This window comes from Xiphophorus hellerii, chromosome 4 (genome assembly GCF_003331165.1).
Source record: "Xiphophorus hellerii strain 12219 chromosome 4, Xiphophorus_hellerii-4.1, whole genome shotgun sequence".
Taxonomy (NCBI): domain Eukaryota; kingdom Metazoa; phylum Chordata; class Actinopteri; order Cyprinodontiformes; family Poeciliidae; genus Xiphophorus; species Xiphophorus hellerii.
Genome location: NC_045675.1, coordinates 3,765,236 through 3,789,121, shown reverse-complemented (window position 1 = coordinate 3,789,121; position 23,886 = coordinate 3,765,236). Strand labels below are relative to the sequence as shown.

Sequence of the window (23,886 nt, the reverse complement as noted above, 5' to 3'; positions counted from 1 at the left end):
AAACTTCATCTTAACATCAGATATTTTTAGTTTTTCCATCAGAGAGCGTTCCCTTGTCTGCATGGAGTCATCTAAACCAACATTTGTTGTGACGGTTTAGGAGATGCCACACAGACGCAGCTGTTGGAGCAAACAAATGTTTGAGCTCCTGATGTTCAGGCCTCTTTCAGCCGCCGATAAAAAGTCGGAGGGCTTGGATCTGTCACAGGTTATTTTAGGAGGAGGCGTCAGCAGTGGTCTGTGCTGATGGAGCGTATTTAACCCGCCTGGGAGAGTTAACAGCCACATCAAACCCACAGGCTCAAGGTAAGGAATCATTTTATTTCAACAAACTTATCAGAACAATGTTTAATTTTGCAATGAAACCACAGAAAAGTGGTGCTTATTTACGTTTCTAATGAATTTGTGTTTAAAAAAATAAATCTTCCTACAAATAAAATGCTACTGGGTGGTTTTTGTTTTTGAAATGCCACATACCAGCCATGTGAGGTGGAAACATGAGGCCAGTCTAACCTTCACAGCCGCTTTGGAAAAACAACTGGCATGTGAGAAAACATCGATTAATCAAAATAATATCAACAAAAATGAGAAAACTATTTAGTTTTGCTGTTTGTAAATAAAAATCTAAAAACTAAACAGTAGAATCAGACTTGTGAGACAGATAGTGAGGATATCTTCAGGAGGTAAACATTTAAGTATTTTAGTAATTGATTAATTGATTATTCTGGCAATTAGTCCATTAATCGGATAAAAAAACTGGCATATTCTGCAGATTTTTCATTTAAGCCTTTTCATAAGTGTTAGAAATACATTAAAATGTGCAAATAAACAAATAGTTGAATTTCTTTTTTAAATAAAAAAGTAAATCATTTTATTCCTTTGGTGGACTTTGGATCATTTTCTAGCAAATGGTGAATCTGCAGCTGGAAAAATACTTCTGAAATCGGACATATTTAGAGACAAAATGATTTTTCTACCTTAAATGCCAAATGTATATTTTTTTTCAAACAGGTTTTATTTCTGCTTTTACTGTTGTTTCAGCTAATTGCCTTTTCTACAGTCATGCTTCTGTTAACGATTAATTGATTACTAAAGTAGTTGTTGATTATTTTGACTATCGATTAATCGTGATTAATCCAATGAATTGTTTCAGTTGGATTTCTAATTTTAAGCAAACTCAGCTTAAAAAAACTGTCTGAATTTTCAGGTAAATTGATTTGATTTTTGTTTTCGCAGCTCTCTTTTTGACCGAGATGCTGAAGAATAATTAACAGGATAATTTTTTTTAATTTCCAGTCTTATGTTCAGGCGCTGATAAATATCAGAGGAGGTTTCTAAGATGCCAAACTGGGGCGGAGGCACAAAGTGTGCCGCCTGTGAGAAAACGGTATACCACGCCGAGGAGATCCAGTGTAACAGCAGGACTTTCCACAAAACCTGCTTCATCTGCAGTAAGGATTCTGGTTACTTCTTCTCACTTTAAAAAGATTTATTTATGTAAAACAGGGACAGTGCAATTTAGTAACAGTGACCATGCTGTAGGACAGACCAAAACATGAGTTTAAACATTGGACATGAGTATAAATATGACCATATCTAGATACTTTCTGAGATTAATACCATCAGTTCTGACTTTATTAAAATTGACTGGATGCTACAATTGATATATATTGCAATATACAGTATATATTGCTATTGATTTATTGACCAGCCCTACAGAGCTCTGGTATGTTCAAAGCAAACCCTGCTCAAATCCTCAGGCGACTTTCAAGGCGACTGGATTTTATTTTGGGATATCAGAGTAAAAGTTGATGATGGGAAAAAAAGGAGTGGTAAATTACAAAATACTCAGAGAATCCCGAGATTCACCTGACAATTCAAAATTGTCAGGTTAATTTAAAATTGTCAGGTTAATCTCCGTAATTTTCTAGAGAAAACAAAAATTTCTGAGTTTGAAAAGTCAAAAGATTTCCTGAAAAAAACTGAGAAATTTTGAGAATAATCTCAGAAAATTTCTGGGGAAAAAAAACCCTCACAACTCTGAGTTTGAGAAGCTGAAATTTTTTTTCACAAAACTCAATAATTTTGTAAATAATGTCATAAATTAAAAAAACAAAAAAACATGGACATTTCTGAGTTTCAAAAGTCAAAAATGTTTGAAAAACTGAAACAAACTTTCTGAGATGAATTTCAAAATTTCCAAGTTTTTTCTAGCACATTTTGAACTTCTCAAATTTTCTTTTTTTTTCTTTCGGTTGAAATTTACCCCCCTTTTTTCTATCTACAATGGCCCTGATACACCATCCTAGAATCCAAGTGGAAACTAGAGCACAAACTCCCACTTGAAGGTCATGGTTATATTAAGGTTATATTATGGGGTTAAGGGCATGAATGCTTCTGTTCTCTGCACAAACTCAAAACCTCCCAGCTTGGTGTCCGTGTAACTGATCCATTATTCCACCGGGAAGCTCTGAAAGCCGTCTGTGATAAACTCATCCCACCTGCTAAGTGTTCATCTTCTCTCCAACATTCACTTCGCACTCCAGCGTTCTCCTGAAAATAGCAACACAACACATCTGACTTTGTGTGCTGTCACTGTTGACTGATAAAGCCGGTGAGATGAGAGCTTTATTTAACTTCTGTTCCTCCAACATGACATTCCTACAACGGCAGATTAGGCCCACTGTAGATATATAGAAAAAGAGCAGTCAATTTCTACTAAAAACTTTGAAATTTGAGAATGATCTGTAGAAAAAAATCAAGCACATTTTTGAGTTTGACAAGTTGAAAATTTGATAGAAAAAAATTTGTAGAAAAAGAAAACAAGGAAATTTCAGAGTTTTAAAAAGCCAAAAATGTGCTAGAAAAAAAATCTTAATTCTTGAGACTAATTTCAAAAACTTGTGAGAAAAAAAACTTGGAAATTTCTGAGTTTGATAAGTAAAAAATGTTGTCTTCTGGATATTTCCTGAGTTTCAGTCAAAAATGTTCAAACCTTTGAGACTCAGAAATATCAAAGTTTTGGTTTTTTTGCAAAAACATCTCCGTTGTAGCAAATTTGCAACTTTTCAAACTCAGAAATTTCTTTTTCTTTTCTAGAAAATTTATGAAATTAATATTAAAATTTTAATTTTTTATAACAAATTTGCATCTCTTGAAACTTTTCTTGTTATTTCCAGAAAGTTTCTGAGATTTTTTTTTTTTAGCAGAAATTTACTTTTTATATTTTCTTCTCCTACTATTTACAATGGCACTAATATACTGTCATACATACTGTATCTCAGTCTGGACACGCTTAAATGGTGGTTGCCTGAGCGTTGGATAAAACATTTTTGTCCTGTTTTTGCCCCCACAGTGAGCTGCAGAAAAGGGCTGGACAGCACCACGGTCGCAGCACACGAGTCTGAGATTTACTGCAAGTCATGCTATGGGAAGAAATATGGGCCAAAAGGCTACGGATATGGACAAGGAGCTGGAGCGCTGAGCTCTGATCCTCCGGGACAGGATGGAGAATCGCAGCTGCAAAAGTACGGCTTAAACACCAAATAGGTCATCAAATCAGATTAGTTGATTTAACACATTAAAGGTGAACTGCTACACTTCCTTGAACAGGTTAAGATACAGTAGGTCTATGGGTGATGCACAACATGTTCATTACATTTTTTAGTCATTCTTAAACAATGAGATTTTAGTCTGATCAGTTCTGACTATGTTGACCGATTTTCACAACACAGCAAAAACATTAAATCTTACTAAGTGTTGTCTAGTTTCTAATGTAAATATCTTTGTACATTTGACTTAAAACAATACTAACTTACAGGTAACCTTTCAAGGAGATTGTTTTAAGTAGATAATTGCTTAACATTGATAAAAGGTACTAGTTCCACTGGCAGATTATTTTACTATTAAAATGGAAATTTTTTTTTTTACCCCTCCAGGGGTCTTTTTGTGGGCTCTAGTGTCCCTTATACGAAAGTAGGCTGACAGGAAGGGGGAAGACGTGCCCGGGAGTCGAACCTGCGCAGGCCGCGTCGAGGACTCAAGGCCTCCAAATATGGGTCACGCTATCCGCTATGCCACCGCGGCACGCCCGGAAAAATGTCGTTATACGTAACTGAAATAATCTGCAACTGAAACCACAACTTTTTCATCAATGTTAAGAAGTTATGTACTTGAAACAAGCTTCTTTATCTTCTAGAATGTTACTAGTAGGTTGGTATTGTGTAGTAAGATATTTGCACTGGAAACTAGACCAAAACATGACCAAATGTTCTGGAGGTTCACTGGAGTTGCTAGGCAACGGGCTGGGCTTCACTGGGGGTTGCTAGGTAACGGCTCAGATTGTTACTGAACAATCTGGCCCAAAAATAATGTTGTAGAGGCCAAAGTTTGAAAGGAAAAAATCTAGAAAACCTGAAGAACTAGTTTTAAAATAATACAAATTAAGTGTGGCTGTGGTTTCATGGGATGTTTACCTGTCTGTTCATTTTCTTTGTAGCTCTAAACCTCGACAAGCCTCTTCCAACCCCAACGCCAGCAAGTTCTCGCAGAAGTTCGGCGGCTCGGACCACTGCCCCCGCTGCTCCAAAGCGGTGTACGCAGCTGAGAAGGTGATGGGAGCAGGAAAGGTAAGAACCAAAATGAAAACTTTCGTTTGAAAATGAATTACAATGAAACACAGAGACTAACAAACATTTACTTTGTGGAGTCCTTAACTTTCCTGTGCAGGAACTTTGGCCCGTTCAGAATACGTAGCTCTCATGTGACATCACACTTCCGGTAACTTTGTTAGTGAAACCATCTTGGTAGGTTTCCTTAACTAACTGTCATGACAGTTGCTATCAAGTTGCCAATCATAGGCAAGCCACAAGCTTAGAGCTAGCTGTTGCCTTGTTCCTATCTAACTTATAAACAGTATAAGTACAGTACAACTATTACTAGATCACCATTTTTGAGTACTCTACCTACCGATTTGTAATACTGAGATAAATATAATTGATATTTACTGTAGTACTTACTGCTAAGCTAGCAAAATAAGGTTGGCTAATGTTGCTTCTATCTGCTAGCTAAGACAGACATGTAGCCTACCTGTATGTTACTTCCTCTGCAGGTCATAGAACCTTGTAGATTTAATAATTTCATTTTGTTAACGGGGTTGTTCTACCTTGGCAGCGTAGCTATGCATATTATGTAAAATAATTTTTGCCCTCCAATGTTTTACACAAAATTTCCAGTAGTTAATAACATGCAAGGTGTCTATATTTCCTTTTAGCTGGTGTGGAAACCATCTATGCTTTATGCTCAGCTTGCCTGTCAAGATGGTACATAACATTTCCAGTTCAGACTGGGAGAAGTTAGTAATGTCATTTAACAGTATAGAGTGGATGCACCATTCCCAGATGTACTGCAATACCAGGTTGATGCTTGGAGTGGACGGAGCAAGCCCCTAATCCAGCTCCCTGTCCCAAAAATCAATTTAATATGTGGTCCCCATGTAAGGGACTATCAGATATTAAACTGATAAGAACAGAAACTACACTTGATCTGAGCCAAAAGGCCGAGAAGCGATAACCCATTTAACTGGGGAGGAAACGATGCCTTTCAGGGGAAACTCAGCTTGACTCACGGTTCACAAACTTTAACATTATTTTTAATCTATTACATAACCACGGACCGTGGCGTGTTTATTTTATGGTGATCCGGCAGTTTTAATGTTTGTAAGTTGCGGAAAATTAAACTAAATCAGTCAATTAAAGGAAAATATCCGGGTTTACATGTAACCACGTGGTACGCTTTCGTCCAATAGGAAGCGGAGAAGTCAATACGTCTCCCAATGGCTTTTTTTCAGTTAAAACTATAAACGTACGTGCCTAAACTTTCTCCGTTTAGTTGCAGTTAGTTATTAATGTTAATGATATTCATGTTCTCCATAGTAGTTTCCACATGTTTCTCCTAGAACATTAATTTCCAAATGTTTGACAGTAAATCTGACAGTTTTTTGGCGTCTCATGTACTATTTAGTATTATATATCAATGAGTTAGTGTGTTGTAACCTTAATTTAGTTCCACTGGTAAACTTTACTTAACCAACTGCAACTAAACAGAAAACATATGGGAACTATAACGAGAAAACTTACATCGTAATTATAGCTGTAATAATGTAAACACGACTACTTTGGTATTTAGCAGAGACTTTACGGAATCAGATCAAATTAAAACTTACCAGGAAATGTCGCTTTGCACCTTGAACTTATGTTTCAAAATGAGCTAAGCTAACGATCAATTAACGTCGCTATGCTATGCGCATGCGCAGACGACATAACCAACGGACAACTGCCCGGCTTTACACAAACTGTAAAAATTAAAAGATCAAACTAGGGGTGGGCGATAAGGACTTAACGTTTTATCATCATATTTTGTGATAATGACAATCGTGACGATAAGATCTATTTATTACTGCTTTTCTAAGAAACTGCATGGCTCTAACTCCTTGACACAGCAATAATAGTCTCACAAACACAAATACTGCTCTTGAAAAACATCCCCATTTCTAATAGCTTCCTTCGGTCACCAGGAGTCGCATAAAGAAGTGTGATTTAACACTGAGCAGCACGCAGGAACTGCATTTAATCATATTTTTGAATTAACAAACAATGAAGAAAATAGCAACAACAAAAAAATCCTGACTATATGGACTGTTATTTCATGAAGACATTTATCACAATAAATGATAAATGATATGATAAATGCTCACCCTTAATTAGATAGATAGATAGATAGATAGATAGATAGATAGATAGATAGATAGATAGATAGATAGATAGATAGATAGATAGATAGATAGATAGATAGATAGATAGATAGATAGATAGATAGATAGATAGATAGATAGAATCAACCTAATATTTTTTTCCCCAAAATAATAAACATTTATATTGTGTTTCCAGGCTTGGCATAAAACCTGTTTCCGCTGCGCTCTGTGTGGTAAAAGCCTGGAGTCGACCACAGTGACGGATAAGGACGGAGAGCTGTACTGTAAAGGTGAAGCCATTTATTTACAGTCTAAAACTCTACACAGTCCTTGGGGAAATACGATATCCAGTCCTATATTGGGGGAAAGTCAAATAAATCTTCACTATACTACTAACCCAACTGCATTTGTGTGAACACAAACATGGCTGAAAATATTATCACAATATAAGCGTTTTATATCAGTCGATATCAATAATTATTGATTTATTTATTGTTTTAAATATGTGAAATATGGCCAAGCTAGTTGTGTAACCTTTACTGGTTTATTCAGTTTTCACTTAACGCCGCTGTTTTTTAAATTCTTGAGCTACTATGAAGCACAGTGGCAAAACCTTTGCAAGTTACTCAAGTCGTTGCTAGGTAACCAAAGAATGAGTGAGTTAGTTGATTCCATCAATTTTGCTTAGTTAGCTGAGAGATTGAGCGGCTAATGTCCTTCCTATGCCTACATCTCTCAGAATGCTGTGCGGTTCTGGGTCGGAGTTCAGTGAAATTATTGAACATTCTAATATTCTAGTATTAGACGTATAAATAGGCAAACAAAAGAAAAAATAGTAAATTTACACCAAAAATTTCCAAAATTTAGAGATGAATCTAAAAAAAATTCTAGAAAAAACGTGGAAAGTTAAACCTCTGATACAAAAGAAAATTTATAAACCGTATTCTATGAAACTGAGACGTTGATATACATTTCTCTTTTCAGTTTGCTACGCCAAAAACTTCGGCCCAAAAGGATTCGGTCTGGGCAACGAGGCCATGTTGGAGGAACGAGAATAAACCGGCCGTTCTGCTGAAGCTCAAACCCGATCACAGCGTATCAAAACTGGAAGATGGAGGAGCACAAATCAAACCCTCACCAACAACATTATGAAAATTATGGGGGGGAAAATGTTTGCAACACTAAATAAAACGTTTTGTTACATTAAAATTCATTCTGAAGTGAAATTTATAACAAAAGCATTAAAGTTGGTTTATTAATGTGCTAATATCACATTTGGCTACCTGAGGAAAAAATCTGTATATATTTTTAAATCAGCTTACATGAATTCTGGTAATGTCACTTCTTTCTTCAACTTGTAAAAACAAAAAAGAGTCATACTTTAATTTAGATTTTTAGTAAAACCTTATTTGAAAAATAAGAGCAATCAGTAACAGATGGAGTAAATTAATCACCTCCAAACAAATTAAAGCAAAAGTCATAACTTGGTGATATGGATCAAAATAAAATTTGATTTGAATTTCTTTTTCTCGCTTTCTTCTCTAAAACAATTAGTAATGACAGAAAATATTTTCCAAAAGCAGATTTTATTTCAATCACCCCTTGTGTGAATTGAATGACAGAGTTTTAAGGCCAGGCTACAAGAATGTTTGTTTAATTGTGACCATAGTCATAATATTAGCAGAATAGAGTCATTTTTACCAGAAGAAAGTCTTAAAATTATGAGAAAAAAAAGCTTATAGTGATCAAGATCTGATACAACCAGCTCAGTTTGAGCGGATCTTTCTTCTAGTCGTTTCTCAATCAACTTTATTCTCATATATTACATCTGTATTCTATTAATATTATGACTTTATTCTCATCATTAAAAAATGAAAAAATTTTAGCCTGTTGACCTGAATTCAGAGTCCAAGTAAACAGAAGTTGCAAAACTCGTATGTCAAACAAGATGGCTGCCCTGGCAGTGCTGACATCACTCTGAACTATTGGAACCCAAGGAGTGAACTGGTGAAAAGTAATCCAGATTTTCCCAAAATTAATCTAAAAAAACCCTAAAATTTCATTAACTTTTTTTCTATCTGCAATAGAAAAAAAGTTGGACAATTCCACCAGAAGTAAAACATTTGAGATTAATCTCAAAAATATTTTAGAAAAACAATTTGGAAACTCCTCAGTTTGGATAGCTGAACATTTTTGACTTTTGAAACTCCAAAAGTCTAAAATTTACAAGATTGAAATTTTGTTAGAAAAGACAGACATTATTAGCTACAATTAATCTTAGAGAAAAAAGTTTTTGGAAGTTTCTGAGTGTCAAAAGTTTCCATGTTTCTTCTACTAAATTTTCAACCCTTCAAACTCAGAAATGTTTTTCCCAGAGAATTTCTGACTTTATGGCAGAAATTTACCTTTTATCATTTTTTCTATTTACACCCAGTAAGTACAAAAGGGAGCTTGAAATTCACCTAGACATGAGTTTTATCAAGTTTTCAGTCATTTAAAAAAAAATCCTCCACTTTTTCATTATTAAGAACCAAGTAAAATTGAGCTCTAAACAGTTAAAAAGACAGGCACATGATTGCTTTATTGAAGTATATAATAGTGGTCATTTGTTATGAAACGCATGCAGCTTTTACAAAAGTCATAAAACCAAACCGTTTACATTTACAAAGATTGTTTTCCTCTTCCTGGATGATAAAAATAGGCTTAACGTGTTCATAAAAACAGCACAAAATGCCCAGAACTATTCAGGCCGTAAGGATTTTCCTTTTCCACCCTCACTGGTCGAGTGTAAGGCAGCAGCAGACGACTTCTACTCCAACCTCTACTATCGGTAAGTCTTTCTTTACAAGGAGTCAACGGATGGAAAAATAAATAAATACATTCTGTGCTTTTGGTCCAGAAGCAGAGTTTCACCCGGACATACGGAGTAGGGAGGAGGTCAGACCATGTTGATTTGTTCAAACAGGTACTGGTCCCGTTGGGGCTGGAACTGGGCCGTCCAGTCGATGACGGCCGGCTTGCAGAGGCCGCAGCAGCGCAGGTGGAAAAACGACGCCAGGTTCTGGAAAACGCCCATGCTGCAGACAGACGGGTCAGAAAGAGAGTCCATCAGACGGAGGAATGGGGAACTCTTCCTCTAACTTTCAATTTGTTTTTAAGGTTGTTTATGTTTACAACCATCAGTTTAATAAGAAAGCAAAAAATGCAAAAGTCTTTTAGAATTTGGTCCTGAGTTCATGCAGAAACTGGACTTTCAGAACAATCAGCAGGTTCTGGAGCTGAGAAAATAATCAACCAGTCCTGTGGCTCAAATGATTAGTCAACTATTGAAATAACTGTCAACAAATTTAGTAATTGATTAATCGTTAACTGGAGTTTACAGAGTCGAAAAAGGTCATTTGCTGAAACAACAACAACAGACTCAGAGCAGTAACTAAGCCAAGGATGTAAAAAAACCAAAACAAAATAAAACATACATTTTTTAAGCTAAATGTGCTTCAAATTAGACATTTAAAAGTTTAGATGTAGGGCTGAACCAATTAATCATGATAATTCATTATTTATATAACTGTCAACCAGTTTAGTAAACGATTAATCGTTAGCTGGACTAAAAGACTTTAAAAATGCCACATGCTGAAGGATCTACACATTCAGAGCGGTAAAGCCAAAAATGTACAAAAATATATATTTTTGAAGCTAAATTTACTCAAAATTAAAAATGCAAAAAGATAGATGTAGATCTGGAATGATTAATTCTGATTAATTGATTATTGAAATAATCAACTAAATTAATAATCAATTGTTAACTGGACTCAAAAAAAGGCAATTTGCTGAAAAAGCAACACATATATATTTCCTATTATACAACTTTTTAAAATCAAACTATTAATTGGTTAATCTAAAAAAAAATCAAAAAATGTAAAATAAAAGCAGCAAATAAATAAAAACTTGCCTCAAGATTCCAGTACCAGTTAGTTCCTATGATAAAGCATGAAAGAAATATTGGAGATCTCACTTGAATGGATTTTGTCTCAGGGATCCGGATTGTCTCATTCTCCGTTGCTGCAGCAACAGATTAGTTCTCTCTGGAGTCGTTAATCCCAGGAATGCAATCTGCACCGAAACAAAGAAACAATTAGTCCACATACAAAATGACCATCAAAAGAATAAGGTAACAAGACAGCGTAGGGCTGGACAATAAATCAACAGCAAGATACGTATATCACAATAAACACATAATCAATACCAATAGATAATGCGTCTGACAGAATGTTCAATAATTTCACTGAACTCAGATCCTGGGGGATGTAAGCAGAGGGAAGGCTTTCGAAACTCAACCTCTCACATGTAGCTAAGCTAGGTTGGTGACATCAACTCACTCACTCACTCTTTGGTTACCTAGCAACCCACTCAGTCTTTGGTTACTGGCTTGAACTAGTTGAAATTTTTGCCACCGTACCTCATAGCTGCTCAAAAATGAAAAACAACGGCATGAAGTAAAAACGGAAAGGTTATGCCACTAGTTCGGTAGTATTTCAGATATTTAAAACAAAACCTAATCAATAATTATATTGACCAATATGAAACGCTTATATCGTGATGTGTTTTTCAGCCACGTTGCCCAGCCCTGGTGAAGGATCTTGAATCAATACAAGCTACAACATCATTTAATTTCCATTTGTAATCAATAAGGTATTTTTCAATTGAATTGAATACATCATTGAAAACCAGCTGACCAAAAGTGCTGGAGCTCAGCTTGGGTTGCTAGGAGACGGGTGGAATTCATCTGAGGTTGTTGCTAGGTAACTGGCTGGGCTTCGTTGGGGTTACTAGGTGAAGGGCAGTGCCTGCTGATTTATGACATTACATTCTGGATGCTTTTGAAAAAAACCAATTTTTCAGACATTAAGTTATTGTTAAAAACTAGTTGGGTGTTTTTTTTTGTAAACGATTGGTCTGTTTTTAGAAGCAGCAAAAACTCAAATGGAAGTACAAGAATGTACATTTTTCAGAATACATCCCCAGTTAAATGGTTTGTTTTTACTGAAACTACCAACAGATAATTAAGATTTCCACTTTTTAATGAAAAACTGACTCGTCTAAGAAGTCAAATTTGTAGTTATCTTGTAGTAGTTTAATCAGTTTGACTATGGAGTCCCACTGCACTAATTAAATGGTATCTAAAACTCATCAACACATTCCAGGCGTCACCTGGTAGAGCTGCCCAATCAGGAACAAAGTGGACCAGCAGGTGTGGTAGAAGGACAGCACAAAGACGGCGAGCACCCAGGGAGAGCAGCTGACCACCGCCGACACCACACCCCACACACCCTGCTCCTCGTAACGCAGCGAACAGTGACTGGCCCAGTCTGAGGACACACACAGCAACTTTTCTGCTTAGTACACTGATTCTCCAGCTTCTGTGGTTCCACTTCATCTGAGTCACTCACATGTAAAACAACCGTAGATCATCCAGCCCCCCATCACCGAGAGGGAGAGCAGCAAAAGCACAAAATAGTAATGATTCCTGGCACCTGAAACAATAAAAATAATACTATATACTCATCATAACTTGCATGGGAAAAAAATATTTTTAATAATCTGCCAGTGGCACTAGTACTTTTTCACCAATATTAAGGAATTACTGACTTAAAACAAGCTAAGATAAATAACTAGATAGATACTTTATTAATCCTTTTTGATCAGGAAATTGTAATATCTGGAAATATCTTGCAGACATGTTACCTGTAAGTTAGTTTTATCTTATTTCAATCAGAGTAAGATGTTTCCACAAAAAAGTAAACCAAAAAAACTTATTTTGTATTTTTGCCATAATGAAAATACTTGTTTATAGAAATATTGTTTAAATTATAAAAATCTACAGGTTTTAGCCTTTTATCTAGATATAGAATATAAGAATCCATTTAAAATGTTTTGCTTTACTAAAAAATGTTGCCGATTTTTCTTAACCAATCAAATGCAGATTTTAAATTTTCAGTGGACTAACTCAACGTTTCTATAATTCATTCATTTGTACCTATGCAGGTGTTGGTCCATACAGAGTGGTGGTCCTGCTTCGCCACACATGCGTCGCAGCTGAAGCAGTGAACCGCTCTCAGTGGTTTCCTAACCTGCAACAGTGGAAGTCATTTAGATAATTCAGGTAACGTATCGTTTCATTAAAGTTTTGAACCTGTGGATCGCCTCACCATACAGGAAGTGCAAAATACCCTGGGGTCCAAACAGCCAGCCTCGGCCAGCACCACCACGTTCTGAATCCCAAACATAAAACAGAAAAGGTCTCATCAAGTTGTGGAAACAGTTCTTTGTAAGACGCCTTGAACTGGTTGACAAATTTAAAGACCTTTCCCACCATTTTCTTCTGCTCTTCAGTGGTTTTGATGAAACCTGGGTCCGTCCGGCAGGTCCGAAGGAAGTAGTAGAGGAAAGCGGTGGCGTTCAGAGTGAACAGCACCTGAACTGCTGTGCTGGGTAGATGTGGATTTAAGTTAAGAAACTTAAAAAAGAAAGAGAAAGAACAAGAAAACCAAACTCATTTTATTAAATGTGACGTGTTATGCTGACCAGGTTAGCATTGGTTTATAAACTATACAAAAAATGTAAACTACATATTTTGTTCTTAGATAATGAGATTTTAGTCTGTTCAGTTCTGCCTTTTTTGACCTCCTTCCTGTTTTAGGACCTCTCGTCACTTTAAATCCAAATAAGTTCCGCTGAGGTTGCTAGGTAACGGGCGAGGCTTTGCTGGAGTTGCTAGGTAACGGGGCAGTGCCTGTGGAATGCCTTAGATTAGAGCCGTTTTAACAGCTTTAACTTAAGGCTGTTTACATGACAATGATCCAACAAAAATGGAATTTTTGTTTCGTTTCTGTTAACACATTTACATGAAGACGTTCTAATTACAATCTTTGTTTACACAATAACGGCACACATCGAAAAGGTGTAATGCTCTCGCCACGCCACTAGTTGCTGCTAGGTTCTTTGAAACTACTGTAAGTGAACATGTGTTTACAAGACAACGGACACAGGTACGTTTCAGAACCGTTGCAGTTTGGAATCCGTTTTCAATCTGTGCCGTTGTGAGAGAAAACATTCAGTGGTTTCATGTAAATGTACAGCACAAACGCAACAAAACTCTTCCATTTTCATCAGAAATCGTTGTCGTGTAAACAGGGCCTAAGCTATTAAAATGGCTTCCGAATTAAATTCGGAAGGTTTTTAAAACAGCTAATCTTCCAGACTCCAAAATCATTAACTTACTGCCAAATACACCACTGAGGTGTTTTTAAAGAATAGTGCTGCTTTTAGAAGTAGTTGAAACCAAAATGGATGGACATAATTAACATGAATAAGAACATATTATGTTTATTTATTCTGCATTTAAAAGTCTCCCAAGTTTTCAGGTTCCTATTTAATTTTATCATGGGTCATTTATACATATAAAGTTGTTTTTTATATATTTTAATATTAAATGGGGTATTTTGTTACTGTGCTGCTGTAACAAGTGAATTTTTCCATTGTGGAATTAATAAAAGATTATCCTTTAAACAATAAAGTTTGGGAAAATTCCTGGATAGAAAGACATAAATTCAGGGTCACACCCATGTTTGTTTTTTTTTTCAGTTTTAAAAACAAATAAAAGTTACAACAATAATCCCTGCCTGATATAAAACATCATATCTGTTATGATATACTTTACACTGCAAAAACACAAAATCTTACCAAGTATTTTTGGTCTTCTTTCTAGTGCAAATATCTTAGTACACTGGAAATAAGACAAAACTAGTTTACTATGATCTAACAATAGAACTAGAACTTTTTCATCATTATTAAGGAACTATTTACTCTTGTTTAAAACTTACTTATAAGTTAGTTTTTGACCTATTTCAAGTGTCCTAAAATAATTGCACTAGAAACTAGACTAAAAATACTTGGTAATATTTTGTGTTTTGCAGTGTAGACATTAAAAATAACAGCAGTCCAAATCAGGGAGAAGGTTTACATTCCTTTCAAACTGAAATGGCCAACCATCTCAATGATAATAATAATAATAAAAAAATGTTTTCTCCGTAAAAAGAACCAAAACAAAAATGTTTGTTTCTTTGAACGGAAAGGATATCTGGCAGGAACCAGAGACACCAGGTGACGAGCATCCAGAAGACTGAAGCCATCAGAGACGACGGCGGCAGCAGAGACTGAAAATCTGGGTTTGGGAAGTTCCTGTTTTAAAAGCGAATGGTTCTGATTAACATCCAAACTCCTGCATTTACATTTCAATCTGCAGGCAAACCGGTTCTCACCTCGAGGCCAAGTTAATCACTCCCACCACGCAGGCTAACAAGATGCTTTTGAGCAACCAGGACTCGGAGTTCATGTCAAATATTGCACCAACACATCCAAATATGGCTGTGCAAAACAGGAACTGCACCAAAACCTTTAAAAAAAAAATAAACAAAACAATGTTAAAGGAGTTCTGATTTCTGTTCGTGTACGATCAGGAGCCTTAAGTCTGTACCTTGTATCTGAGAATAAAGCGTAAACAGCGGGAATTGGAGCGAATCCTCTCCTGTTTGGTGACGTTGAGCATGTGGATGAGCAGCGGGCTGTGGACCTGGTGGGCCAGGTCCATGGGTGTGTGACCCTGAGGAAGAAACACACAAATCAAATGAGAACAATTCATCTTAGTTCAAATTATAATATTAAATAAATGAACAGGAAAAAAATTGGATAAAGCGCAAAAGAGAAAAGGAATTTATTACTTCAAATTAAAGCAAAAAGATGTTTATTGATACATTGATTTTAATTAACTAGGACAGTGGACAATAATGAACGGTATAACGTCGCACCTACACCGGATTTTACTTAGCAAAATGCTCATTTCAATCCATAGTCGAATAAAAAACTAACAAGATACAAACATTCATATAATTTTATAAATAAAAATCAGAAATACAATAAAAACAAATAAAAACCATAAAAAGTTGGAAAAACCATTTTTAGAAGCTTCAGCATACTTTAGCTTAAATGTGCCATCGGATGCAGAGAGTTATTGGAACAGCATAAATATTATGGGACTGAAAATAATAAAAATTACATGTTTACCTTCCAAGCTAAAAGATACTGAAAAAATTTTAGCTTCCTAAAACAGGAATATTTTAGACAAATCTAAGAACATTAAATACCAAAGAACATTATGACTAGTATGTAAAAAAAAAAGAAAATCAAGCTATCGGTGGGTGATGCAGACAGGAATTTATCACAATATTTTGTGGTATGATAATAAAAATTTTGATAAAAACACTTTTTTTTTTTTTTTAGCAAACTATTTGTGTTTTTGCAGTGATGTAAATTCTATTGGTACCAAAACAATAGAAAATTTAAAAAAAGTTGCAGAATGTTAACGATTCCAGATGCCAACTATTAAGGATTTGCAAATATTCAATCATTTATTGATCTTATGGACTTAATATGAGGATTTCTCCCCTCTAATCTAAGCTGTTTTTGCTAAATAACAGCCTCTTCGTGTAAACGCATTTATAAGCCACAAATACAAAGTTAATAGTAGATTTAAGTTAAAAAATCAGATGAATTTTAGTTCAGTTTACAGTAAACATGTAATCTCAAAACACGTTGTATTCCTGTGGCATTTGTCCCACAGAGAGACAAACGGACTGAAGCCTTCACTTTTCTCTGAAACGTGTGAAACTCACGTTGATGTTTTCAGCGTCCACGCTTGCTCCTGCCTCCAACAGGATGTGGGCAGCGTCAACGTTTCCTGCCAGCACTGCGCAATGCAATGGCGTGTTCCTGTTAACTTTGTCCACAGCGCTCACTGAGGCGTTGTTCTTGATGAGAAAGTTGGTGGGTTCGGGCCTGAAGCAGAAAAACATGAAATGTTAGCACTTTACAGCTGATTATGTATTTAAAGGTGACCTGTTATACTTCCTCGAACAGGTTAGAAAAGGCTTATGGGCAAAACAAAACATGTCCACAACTTTTCTTGCACAAAATCATTCTTAGGTAATGAGATTTTCTTTCAGAATGAGCTGTTTTATGGCGTCCCGTCACTTTAAATTCAAATAAGCTCCCCCCTCCCTCCCCCCCCAAGTCATCGTTTACACTCACACATGAAAATGACTGCAAATAGATGAGCAATTATACAACCGTACAACTTTGAAAAGCATTAGTGGAGACTCCTGCACAAACAACAAGAATGCAAAAAATTGTGTCTGGATGGTAAAACAACAAAACACTTGTACTTTCCAGCAGCCATTGTACATCACATACAGTGGAAAAACCAGCTGACCAAAGGTGCTGGAGCTCGGCTTGGGTTGCTAGGTAACGAGACAGTACCCATCGAATGTGACTTCTGCAGTTTTTTAAACAGCCAAATTTTCCAGACATCAAAAAACATGAACTTGTTGCCAAAAAATGGCAGAGATTTCTATTTTAAATGCTTAGGCTGTTTTTAGAAGCAGTATAGACCCAAATGAAACTACAAAAACATCCAAAATGTGAATTTTGCATTACAGATCCCCTTTAAACATTAAAGTTTAGGAAAGTTACTGAATACTCAGAGACAGAAAGACGAATTCAGGATCAAATCAATGTTTTCTTGCAGTTTAAAAGGAAGGAAAAAGTTACAACAATAATCTCTGCCTGATAAAAAACAATGTATCTTATTCTTATGCTAAACTGTAGGCATTACAAGTAACAGCAGTACAAATCAGGGGAAATTTTTTTCCTTCCATTAAAACTGGAAGTTGTTTCTGGATGGTAAGAAAAAAATTGGATGGTAAGGCAACAACAAAACACTTGTCTTTTCCAGCAGTCATTGTACAGGGCATACAGAGAAAAAACTAGGTGACCAAACATGCTGGAACCCTGCTTGGGTTGCTAGGTAGCAGGTTGGACTTTGCTGGGGTTGCTAGGGTTTGTGAAACAACTAAAAGACGATGTCCAAAAAACATTAAGTTATTTAAAAAAAAAACACCAGATGTTATCAAGAGCTTGGGCTGTTTTTTAGAAGCCCAAAATGGAAGCAAAAAAATGTGTAAATGTAAATTTTGAAACATAGGTTCCCTTTAATAAGATTTTTCAGATAAGTGTAACCAGAAGCAGAAGAAAAAAATAAGCCTCTTACCCAATAATCTTCTGTGCTGCTAACATCAGTGGTGTCTGTCCGTTACAGTCAGGCACATCCACTTCCTGAACATAACAAAGCACCAAGAGGGGAAAAAAGATAAAATAAAAGAGAAACAACAGCTGACTCAGTGGAAAAATGAACTTTATGGAGTCTGACCTCTCCCTTAGCCATGAGATAAGCGGCTATGGCCATGTGCTGGAAGAGGATGGCGAGGTGGAGCGAGCGGTAGCCCTCCCCGTCTGTGATGGACGGATCTGCTCCGTATCTCATCAACTGGATCACAATGGGAAGGTGGCCCTGTCTGTTCACACACAAACCACAAAACACAAGAGAGAACCTCATGGAAAAGCAATGGAAGAAAAGAAAATCAGTTCTACAGTGAATACACTTAAACCTAAGCGTGTTGCAAAAAGCAATAAATTAATTAATCGCCTGATAGACTGGAAAAAAAACTTGATAATTTCCATTTGGATGAATAGTTTTTCTCAACTGGCTCCTTTTGTGAAGAGCAATTCTGCTTACAGAGACTTCAGTATCCATTTAATTTGTTTGTTTATATTAAATATATACAATGTATTCAGGCTGCAAAGTTAAATGTTTGTTAGAAATTAAAGTTTATTGATCTATGAGAATGGGTTCTGGTGTCATTATGCCATTTTACCATTATAAGCAACATTATTATCGTTTATCGCAGTAACTTCTGGAACAATTTATCATCCAGCAAAATTTGCCATTGTGACAGGTCTATTTAAAGCTACAAATGCAACAAACTTTGTATTTTTTAATGCTGAATTTTCCATCTGATGACTCATCTGAATACAAATTAGTGTTTTAACAATTAATCTGATTAATCGTGATTAATCGATTATTGAAATATTTGTCAACTAATTTTTTTTAGTAATCGATTCATCCTTAACTGGAGTATTCAGACTCAAAAAAGAAACACATATTCACAGTAGAAATTAAGCCACAACTGTGCAAAATATGTAAAATTTTGCATTTAAGATGGAAACACCTTTAGTCAAAACTCCAGTGGCAGTTTTAGCTTCACCTGGTTTATATTCACTAAAGGAATGCCAAGTTGTTGCATTTTAGGCAATAAAATATTTATTTTCTTATATACATTTAAAATGTGTTTCTGATATTGTATAAAAATTGCTAATCCTGTTAACGTAAAATGTGTAGAATGTCCATGCTTTAATATGATTAATCAGATTAATTGACACATTAATCAATAACTAAAACAATCATTAGTTGCAGTCAAACTAATGAGTCAAATTAGATCAATAAATCCAACCTGATGGCCCAGTGGAGGGGAGTAGAGTTGAGGTCTCCTCCCAGTTGGTCAACAATTGCCCCTTTGGACATATAATACCTAAAAAAACACCAGAAATACAAAAAGACGTTGATTTATTACACAAAAATCCCACAAAAAAAATACACAAAAAGAGTAGTCACTGTGTTTAAGCTCTTCTTACATAAATTTAATCTAAAAATGTTTTTTAAAAAAAAGAAATCAATAAAATTTTGAGACTTTAATCTGGAGTTTAATTTCTTTTTTTAAAATGCTTCAAAAAAAAAAAACACACAAAATCCTACCAAGTATTTTTAATCTACTTTTTTATTGGAAATATCCTAGTACACTTGAAATAAAGTAAAATTAACTTTTTTTTTCTGCAAGACACAGGAGCTTATTTTAACTAAATATTGCTTAATATTGTTGAAAAAGCAGAACTTCCACAGCCAGATTATTTCACTTTAACAAGATATTTTTCCCATTCCCATGTACTTTTTCATCAATATTAAGGAATTATTGACTTATATTTTGCTGAAAATGCTACTTGTAAGTTAGTTCTGTCTTTTTTAAACTGTGCTAAGATATGTGTGCTAGAATCTAGACCAAAAATATTTGGTAAGATTTTGTTTTTGCAATGTAAAAGCATCATATTTAATATATCATAACCTGAATGTTGGTCACAGTGACTCTCTTTAACAATCAACATGTTGGTGTATTTTTGTTATGATTTAAGCATCATAAAGCAACAAACTGAGGCAGAGATGCTTTCAGAAACTCTTACTTACTTGACCAGCTCTGAGCGGTTGTTGATGGCCGCCCAGTGCAGCAGAGAGACGTTCTCTTTGTCTGGCTGCCTGACGTCATATCCGGCCTCCACCAGCTCCTTACAGCGCTCCAGGATCCCAAACCTGACCAAGGAAAAACAGGCTCAACATACTTACACAAAATAAAATCACTAAAAAATGCAGCTCAAGATGAAGAAAGCCTGTTATTGTCTGAATATGGTGAAGTCAAAGTAAACGGTCGTCAGTGCACTGAACTGGTAAAACAAGTTCTTTCTATCAGATTTAGACTAAATGACTTCATCATATCTTTGCGCTGCAAGGTTGAAAACTTTAAAAACTTTATTTCCTTTAATACAAGTTAATTGATGGAAAATAAACCAGTCATCTATGATTGATTTTCCTTGGAGAAGGATAATAAATTGAAAAAATAATCTTTTATTCACTACAGTTGATTTAAATTAGCAAGAAAAAACAGTTACAATAAAACAGATAGTTTTTCTCAACTACCTGAAAGGTAAAGATGGGAGGCTTCTTTCCTCAGATTTTAAATAAAACTATTAAATTCTGTAACTTCTTGAATTCATTTAAACTAAAGCACTTATTTCTACTAATAAATTGGCAAAAAGAGGAACACAATGTCACTGAACACTTGCTCCAGTTATTTGACTTGGAGCTTAAAAAAGTATTTAAACTACAGCATATTTTTCAGAAGCTAATTTTAGTTCCTCATCATTCCTACTTTCTTCATTTTTGGATTTTTATTCTCAACTTTTTCAAGTGCAAAAGTAATTTGATTACTGGCAAACAGCAGCTGCGTTTCCATTAGAAATATGTGCAAACCTTTGTCAATAATGTCGAAAAAGCACATTACATATAAATATGAATAATTTAATTCAGAAATGTAAAAGTTGAATGGAAACGCAGCTAGCATTGAGAGGAAAAACAGCACTCACTGCGTTGCCTTGACGATGTCCCAGCTGCTGCTGTCATCCATCTGCGACCGTTTCTTCGGCTGCTGGCTGATGTCCATGACCGGGTCCGGACCTTTGCCCATCTGCCCATAAGCAGGCATGTACATGTTGGTCATGCCGCCGAAGGCTGCAGCTCTGGGCCCGTGGCTGTGAGAGTGACCCGCGTTGCCATGGTGACAGCCGTCACGCCCGTGGCTGTGACCCTGCAACGTGGAAACCCAAACCGCTACAAGAGAGGCTAAAGATGTCCGATTTTATGGATACAGAGTAAATAATTACACATCATTATAGGCTCTCCATACTCAACCAACTTATTTATTTTTTTAAATAAAGCCTGTTTATTCAAAAAAGTTTTGTTCTCTCAATATGCTATTAGAACAAAATCCTGCAAGAACAAATAAAATAGGTAGGTGTATGCTTTCCACAATGTTGAGTCACATGTCAAAAATAAGTGGTAAATAAGCATAAATATGTATCAAGTGAAGACAGACAATTGCAAAATAAAAAAAACCCAAATCTTACTTTACAGTTTATATCTCTTCACACACTTGAAATAAAACAAAACTAGCTTAAAAGTAACTTTACAACAAGATATGAGCATTTAAGTGAATAATTTCTTAATATTGATGAAAAGTACTTATTACACTGGATTTTTTTTCCCTTTATAACAATATATTTTCCAGTGTTATAAATAATTAACCAGTGGAACCAGCACTTTTTCTTTAATATTAAGGAATAATTTTCTCAAAACAAGCTCTTATTTCTTGCTGAAAACATACTTTTAAGTTAATTTTGTCTTATTTCTAGTCTACTAAGACATTTGCACTGGAAAATACACCAAAAATACTTTTGTGTTTTTGAAGTGAGCAATGACAGGAGCCCACAAATCTGTAAACAAATCTAATTTAAAATGAAGTTTTGCAGTTATTTTTTTCCCATTATGTTCATTTCCATTACATTGTTTGGAGGCAGTGCTTTAAGTCAGCTGTAAAACAGATTTAGAGTATCTCAACTTTATTTTTCCAGTCCACCCACTGGCATCAAACCGAACATATAAAATTTTAGATTAAGTGAGATTAAGATTAAGATTAAACTTTAAGTAGGGTTTGAAGAAAACATGCCGATGTCCACCAATTTGTCTGCAACTCATCCAACCTAAATTAGTTTTATTTTATTCCTAGATGTAATTAATGGTTTCCTAAATAACCTCCAGTTATGTAGTCATTTAAAATATGTTTTCACAAGTTTTGCCCTTTTCCCCGGAACACCGACTGCTGTCTGGATGACTAATTGCAAGACGGAGCAGGTAACAAATTTACTACAAGATGACTCAAGGTGTACATGATAACATGGATAACATAGTTACAGTACAGATCACACTTCTCAAAAGGTATTTTAGGTCCAGGAAGAGGAGATAAAAGCATAATACTTAAAGAAATATTGTGCAACCACATTCAATCCTCACTTATAAACTCATTTTTATTCCTCAACACTCAAAACTAACTTCTTTATTCCTAATTTTGAGTCTGTATTAGATGTTTTGGTTTTTTTTTTTACAGCTGTGCTTTTTTAAGCTGCATTCTTCATAAAATTGAGAAAATTACAAAAAGCTTTGAGCATTCTGTTTACAACAGAGTACCTTCAGTCAGAGGTTTTCACAGAAAAACTGTAATATAGACTGCTACAGGAGATACTTCCTGTCCAAAGCCATCAAGGTCTACAACAACTTTTTGAATAAATTTGCATAAAATGAACTAGAATAACATGTAATTCCCCTAACCTTAACCCTTCCCTCTGGCCTTTATAAAGTATTTTTGAATTCAATTATTGTTTTATTTCATAGATTACACATGCCGAGTATTTTGGTCAAACCTTAGTTTGGATCAAGCTGATAATCTGATTTTGAATTAACTTTATATGTCATTATAAACTAAGTAAAACGTAATGAGAGGAAACACGGAGAACTGAACTCATTTTCCGGCTCTCAGCAGGAAATGGGATGAATTTCCTGGAGGTTGAGGTTTTATCTGTGGAATAGGTTCATTCTTCATTAGAATAGGTTCATCATAAGGATCGCCTAAACAGTATTTCACTCTTATAAATACTTTTATAAAACATATATGAGGATTTTATTGGTGAAAGGAGATGATAACCAGAGTAAATCAGGCGATGAAATGGTTAATCACGCTGAGCTGGCTGTCAATTCATCATAATGTCAATATCAAAGCCGTAACGTTGCTGTTTTGCCGACAAGGAAACCAGGTAATTTAGCCAATTCAGGTGGGATTGGTTAGTTAAACGGCTCAATTTGGTTTCAGCTAACCAGAACTAGTTAAACTACAACAAATGAAGCAGAAATAATATTTCTTAATTAGCCTGAACAGGTTATTCCGCGTCATAGCAACTCACCGTGGGCTAAACTAAGCGGTAGCTTAGCTAGTGAATGCTAACATTCCGCTAAACTAACGTCAATTAAACAAAAATACGCAGGTCACGTCTGACCCAAAAGAACCACAAGCTCACAACAGAACAATAAAAAGCAGCAAATGAAGGTAAATCCCACGTACATTACCGCCCTCATTCCAGTCCATCTCGGTGTGGCGGATCGAAGCGAAAGTTCCTGCATCTGGAACACAGGTTCAACTTCCGCCGTGAGCTTTTCAAAATAAAAGACAACCCTTTATGGACATTTACTTGCTTTTTTTTTAGGTTTAAAAATAAAATAAAACAAACATTGATGTTGATATTTTGTCGAAAAAGAAGTGAAAAGAAGCATAGTTTCCGACCGATTGACTGGAAAAATAAATCTAAAACACTACTATTGGTACTTTAGTGGACATTCAATGAAATGCAATAATCTGATAGAAAAAAGTTGAAAAACATCTAAAACCTGCGTTTGTTGCTATCTATATTTG

General features: G+C 35.4%; 2 protein-coding genes and 1 non-coding gene across 4 annotated transcripts; 1 reads left to right on the top strand and 2 right to left on the bottom strand.

Moving 5' to 3' along the window:
- The first annotated feature begins 180 nt into the window (after window positions 1-180).
- csrp3 (cysteine and glycine-rich protein 3 (cardiac LIM protein)) lies at window positions 181-8,274 on the top strand. Its single transcript, XM_032560830.1, has 6 exons — window positions 181-306; window positions 1,297-1,451; window positions 3,356-3,527; window positions 4,499-4,628; window positions 6,948-7,041; window positions 7,736-8,274. The coding sequence occupies exons 2-6, from the start codon at window positions 1,340-1,342 to the stop codon at window positions 7,807-7,809; spliced, it is 582 nt and encodes a 193-aa protein (XP_032416721.1). The 5' UTR covers window positions 181-306; window positions 1,297-1,339; the 3' UTR covers window positions 7,810-8,274.
- On the bottom strand, window positions 5,380-5,569 carry LOC116719298 (U2 spliceosomal RNA). The gene has a single exon (XR_004339166.1). It is a non-coding gene; the product is annotated as a U2 spliceosomal RNA (small nuclear RNA).
- A 1,027-nt stretch (window positions 8,275-9,301) lies between the features above and the next one.
- On the bottom strand, window positions 9,302-23,636 carry zdhhc13 (zDHHC palmitoyltransferase 13). 2 transcript variants are annotated; one of them, XM_032560828.1, is made up of 17 exons: window positions 23,539-23,636; window positions 20,954-21,174; window positions 20,001-20,123; window positions 19,216-19,293; window positions 18,075-18,219; window positions 17,916-17,980; window positions 16,483-16,645; window positions 15,288-15,413; window positions 15,073-15,206; window positions 14,892-14,992; window positions 13,116-13,249; window positions 12,961-13,023; window positions 12,789-12,882; window positions 12,202-12,285; window positions 11,963-12,120; window positions 10,767-10,864; window positions 9,302-9,828 (listed from the first exon to the last, which is right to left on the bottom strand). In XM_032560828.1, the coding sequence occupies exons 1-17, from the start codon at window positions 23,560-23,562 to the stop codon at window positions 9,690-9,692; spliced, it is 1,950 nt and encodes a 649-aa protein (XP_032416719.1). In that variant the 5' UTR covers window positions 23,563-23,636; the 3' UTR covers window positions 9,302-9,689. The 2 variants fall into 2 exon arrangements, with proteins under 2 accessions (XP_032416719.1, XP_032416720.1); XM_032560829.1 differs by having other exon boundaries at window positions 13,125-13,249.
- Between the last annotated feature and the right edge of the window lie 250 nt (window positions 23,637-23,886).

Excerpts from the sequence above, each read along its gene's own strand:
- zdhhc13 (XM_032560828.1), bottom strand. The coding sequence starts at position 23,562 with ATGGACTGGAATGAGGGCGGTAAT. Across the intron at positions 15,414-16,482 it reads TGGACGCTGAAAACATCAAC|GGTCACACACCCATGGACCT; the intron begins GTGAGTTTCACA and ends TTTCTTCCTCAG. Across the intron at positions 13,024-13,115 it reads AGAAGAAAATGGTGGGAAAG|AACGTGGTGGTGCTGGCCGA; the intron begins GTCTTTAAATTT and ends TTTGGGATTCAG.
- csrp3 (XM_032560830.1), top strand. The coding sequence starts at position 1,340 with ATGCCAAACTGGGGCGGAGGCACAAAGTGTGCCGCCTGTGAGAAAACG. Across the intron at positions 1,452-3,355 it reads CAAAACCTGCTTCATCTGCA|TGAGCTGCAGAAAAGGGCTG; the intron begins GTAAGGATTCTG and ends TTGCCCCCACAG. Across the intron at positions 7,042-7,735 it reads CGGAGAGCTGTACTGTAAAG|TTTGCTACGCCAAAAACTTC; the intron begins GTGAAGCCATTT and ends TTCTCTTTTCAG.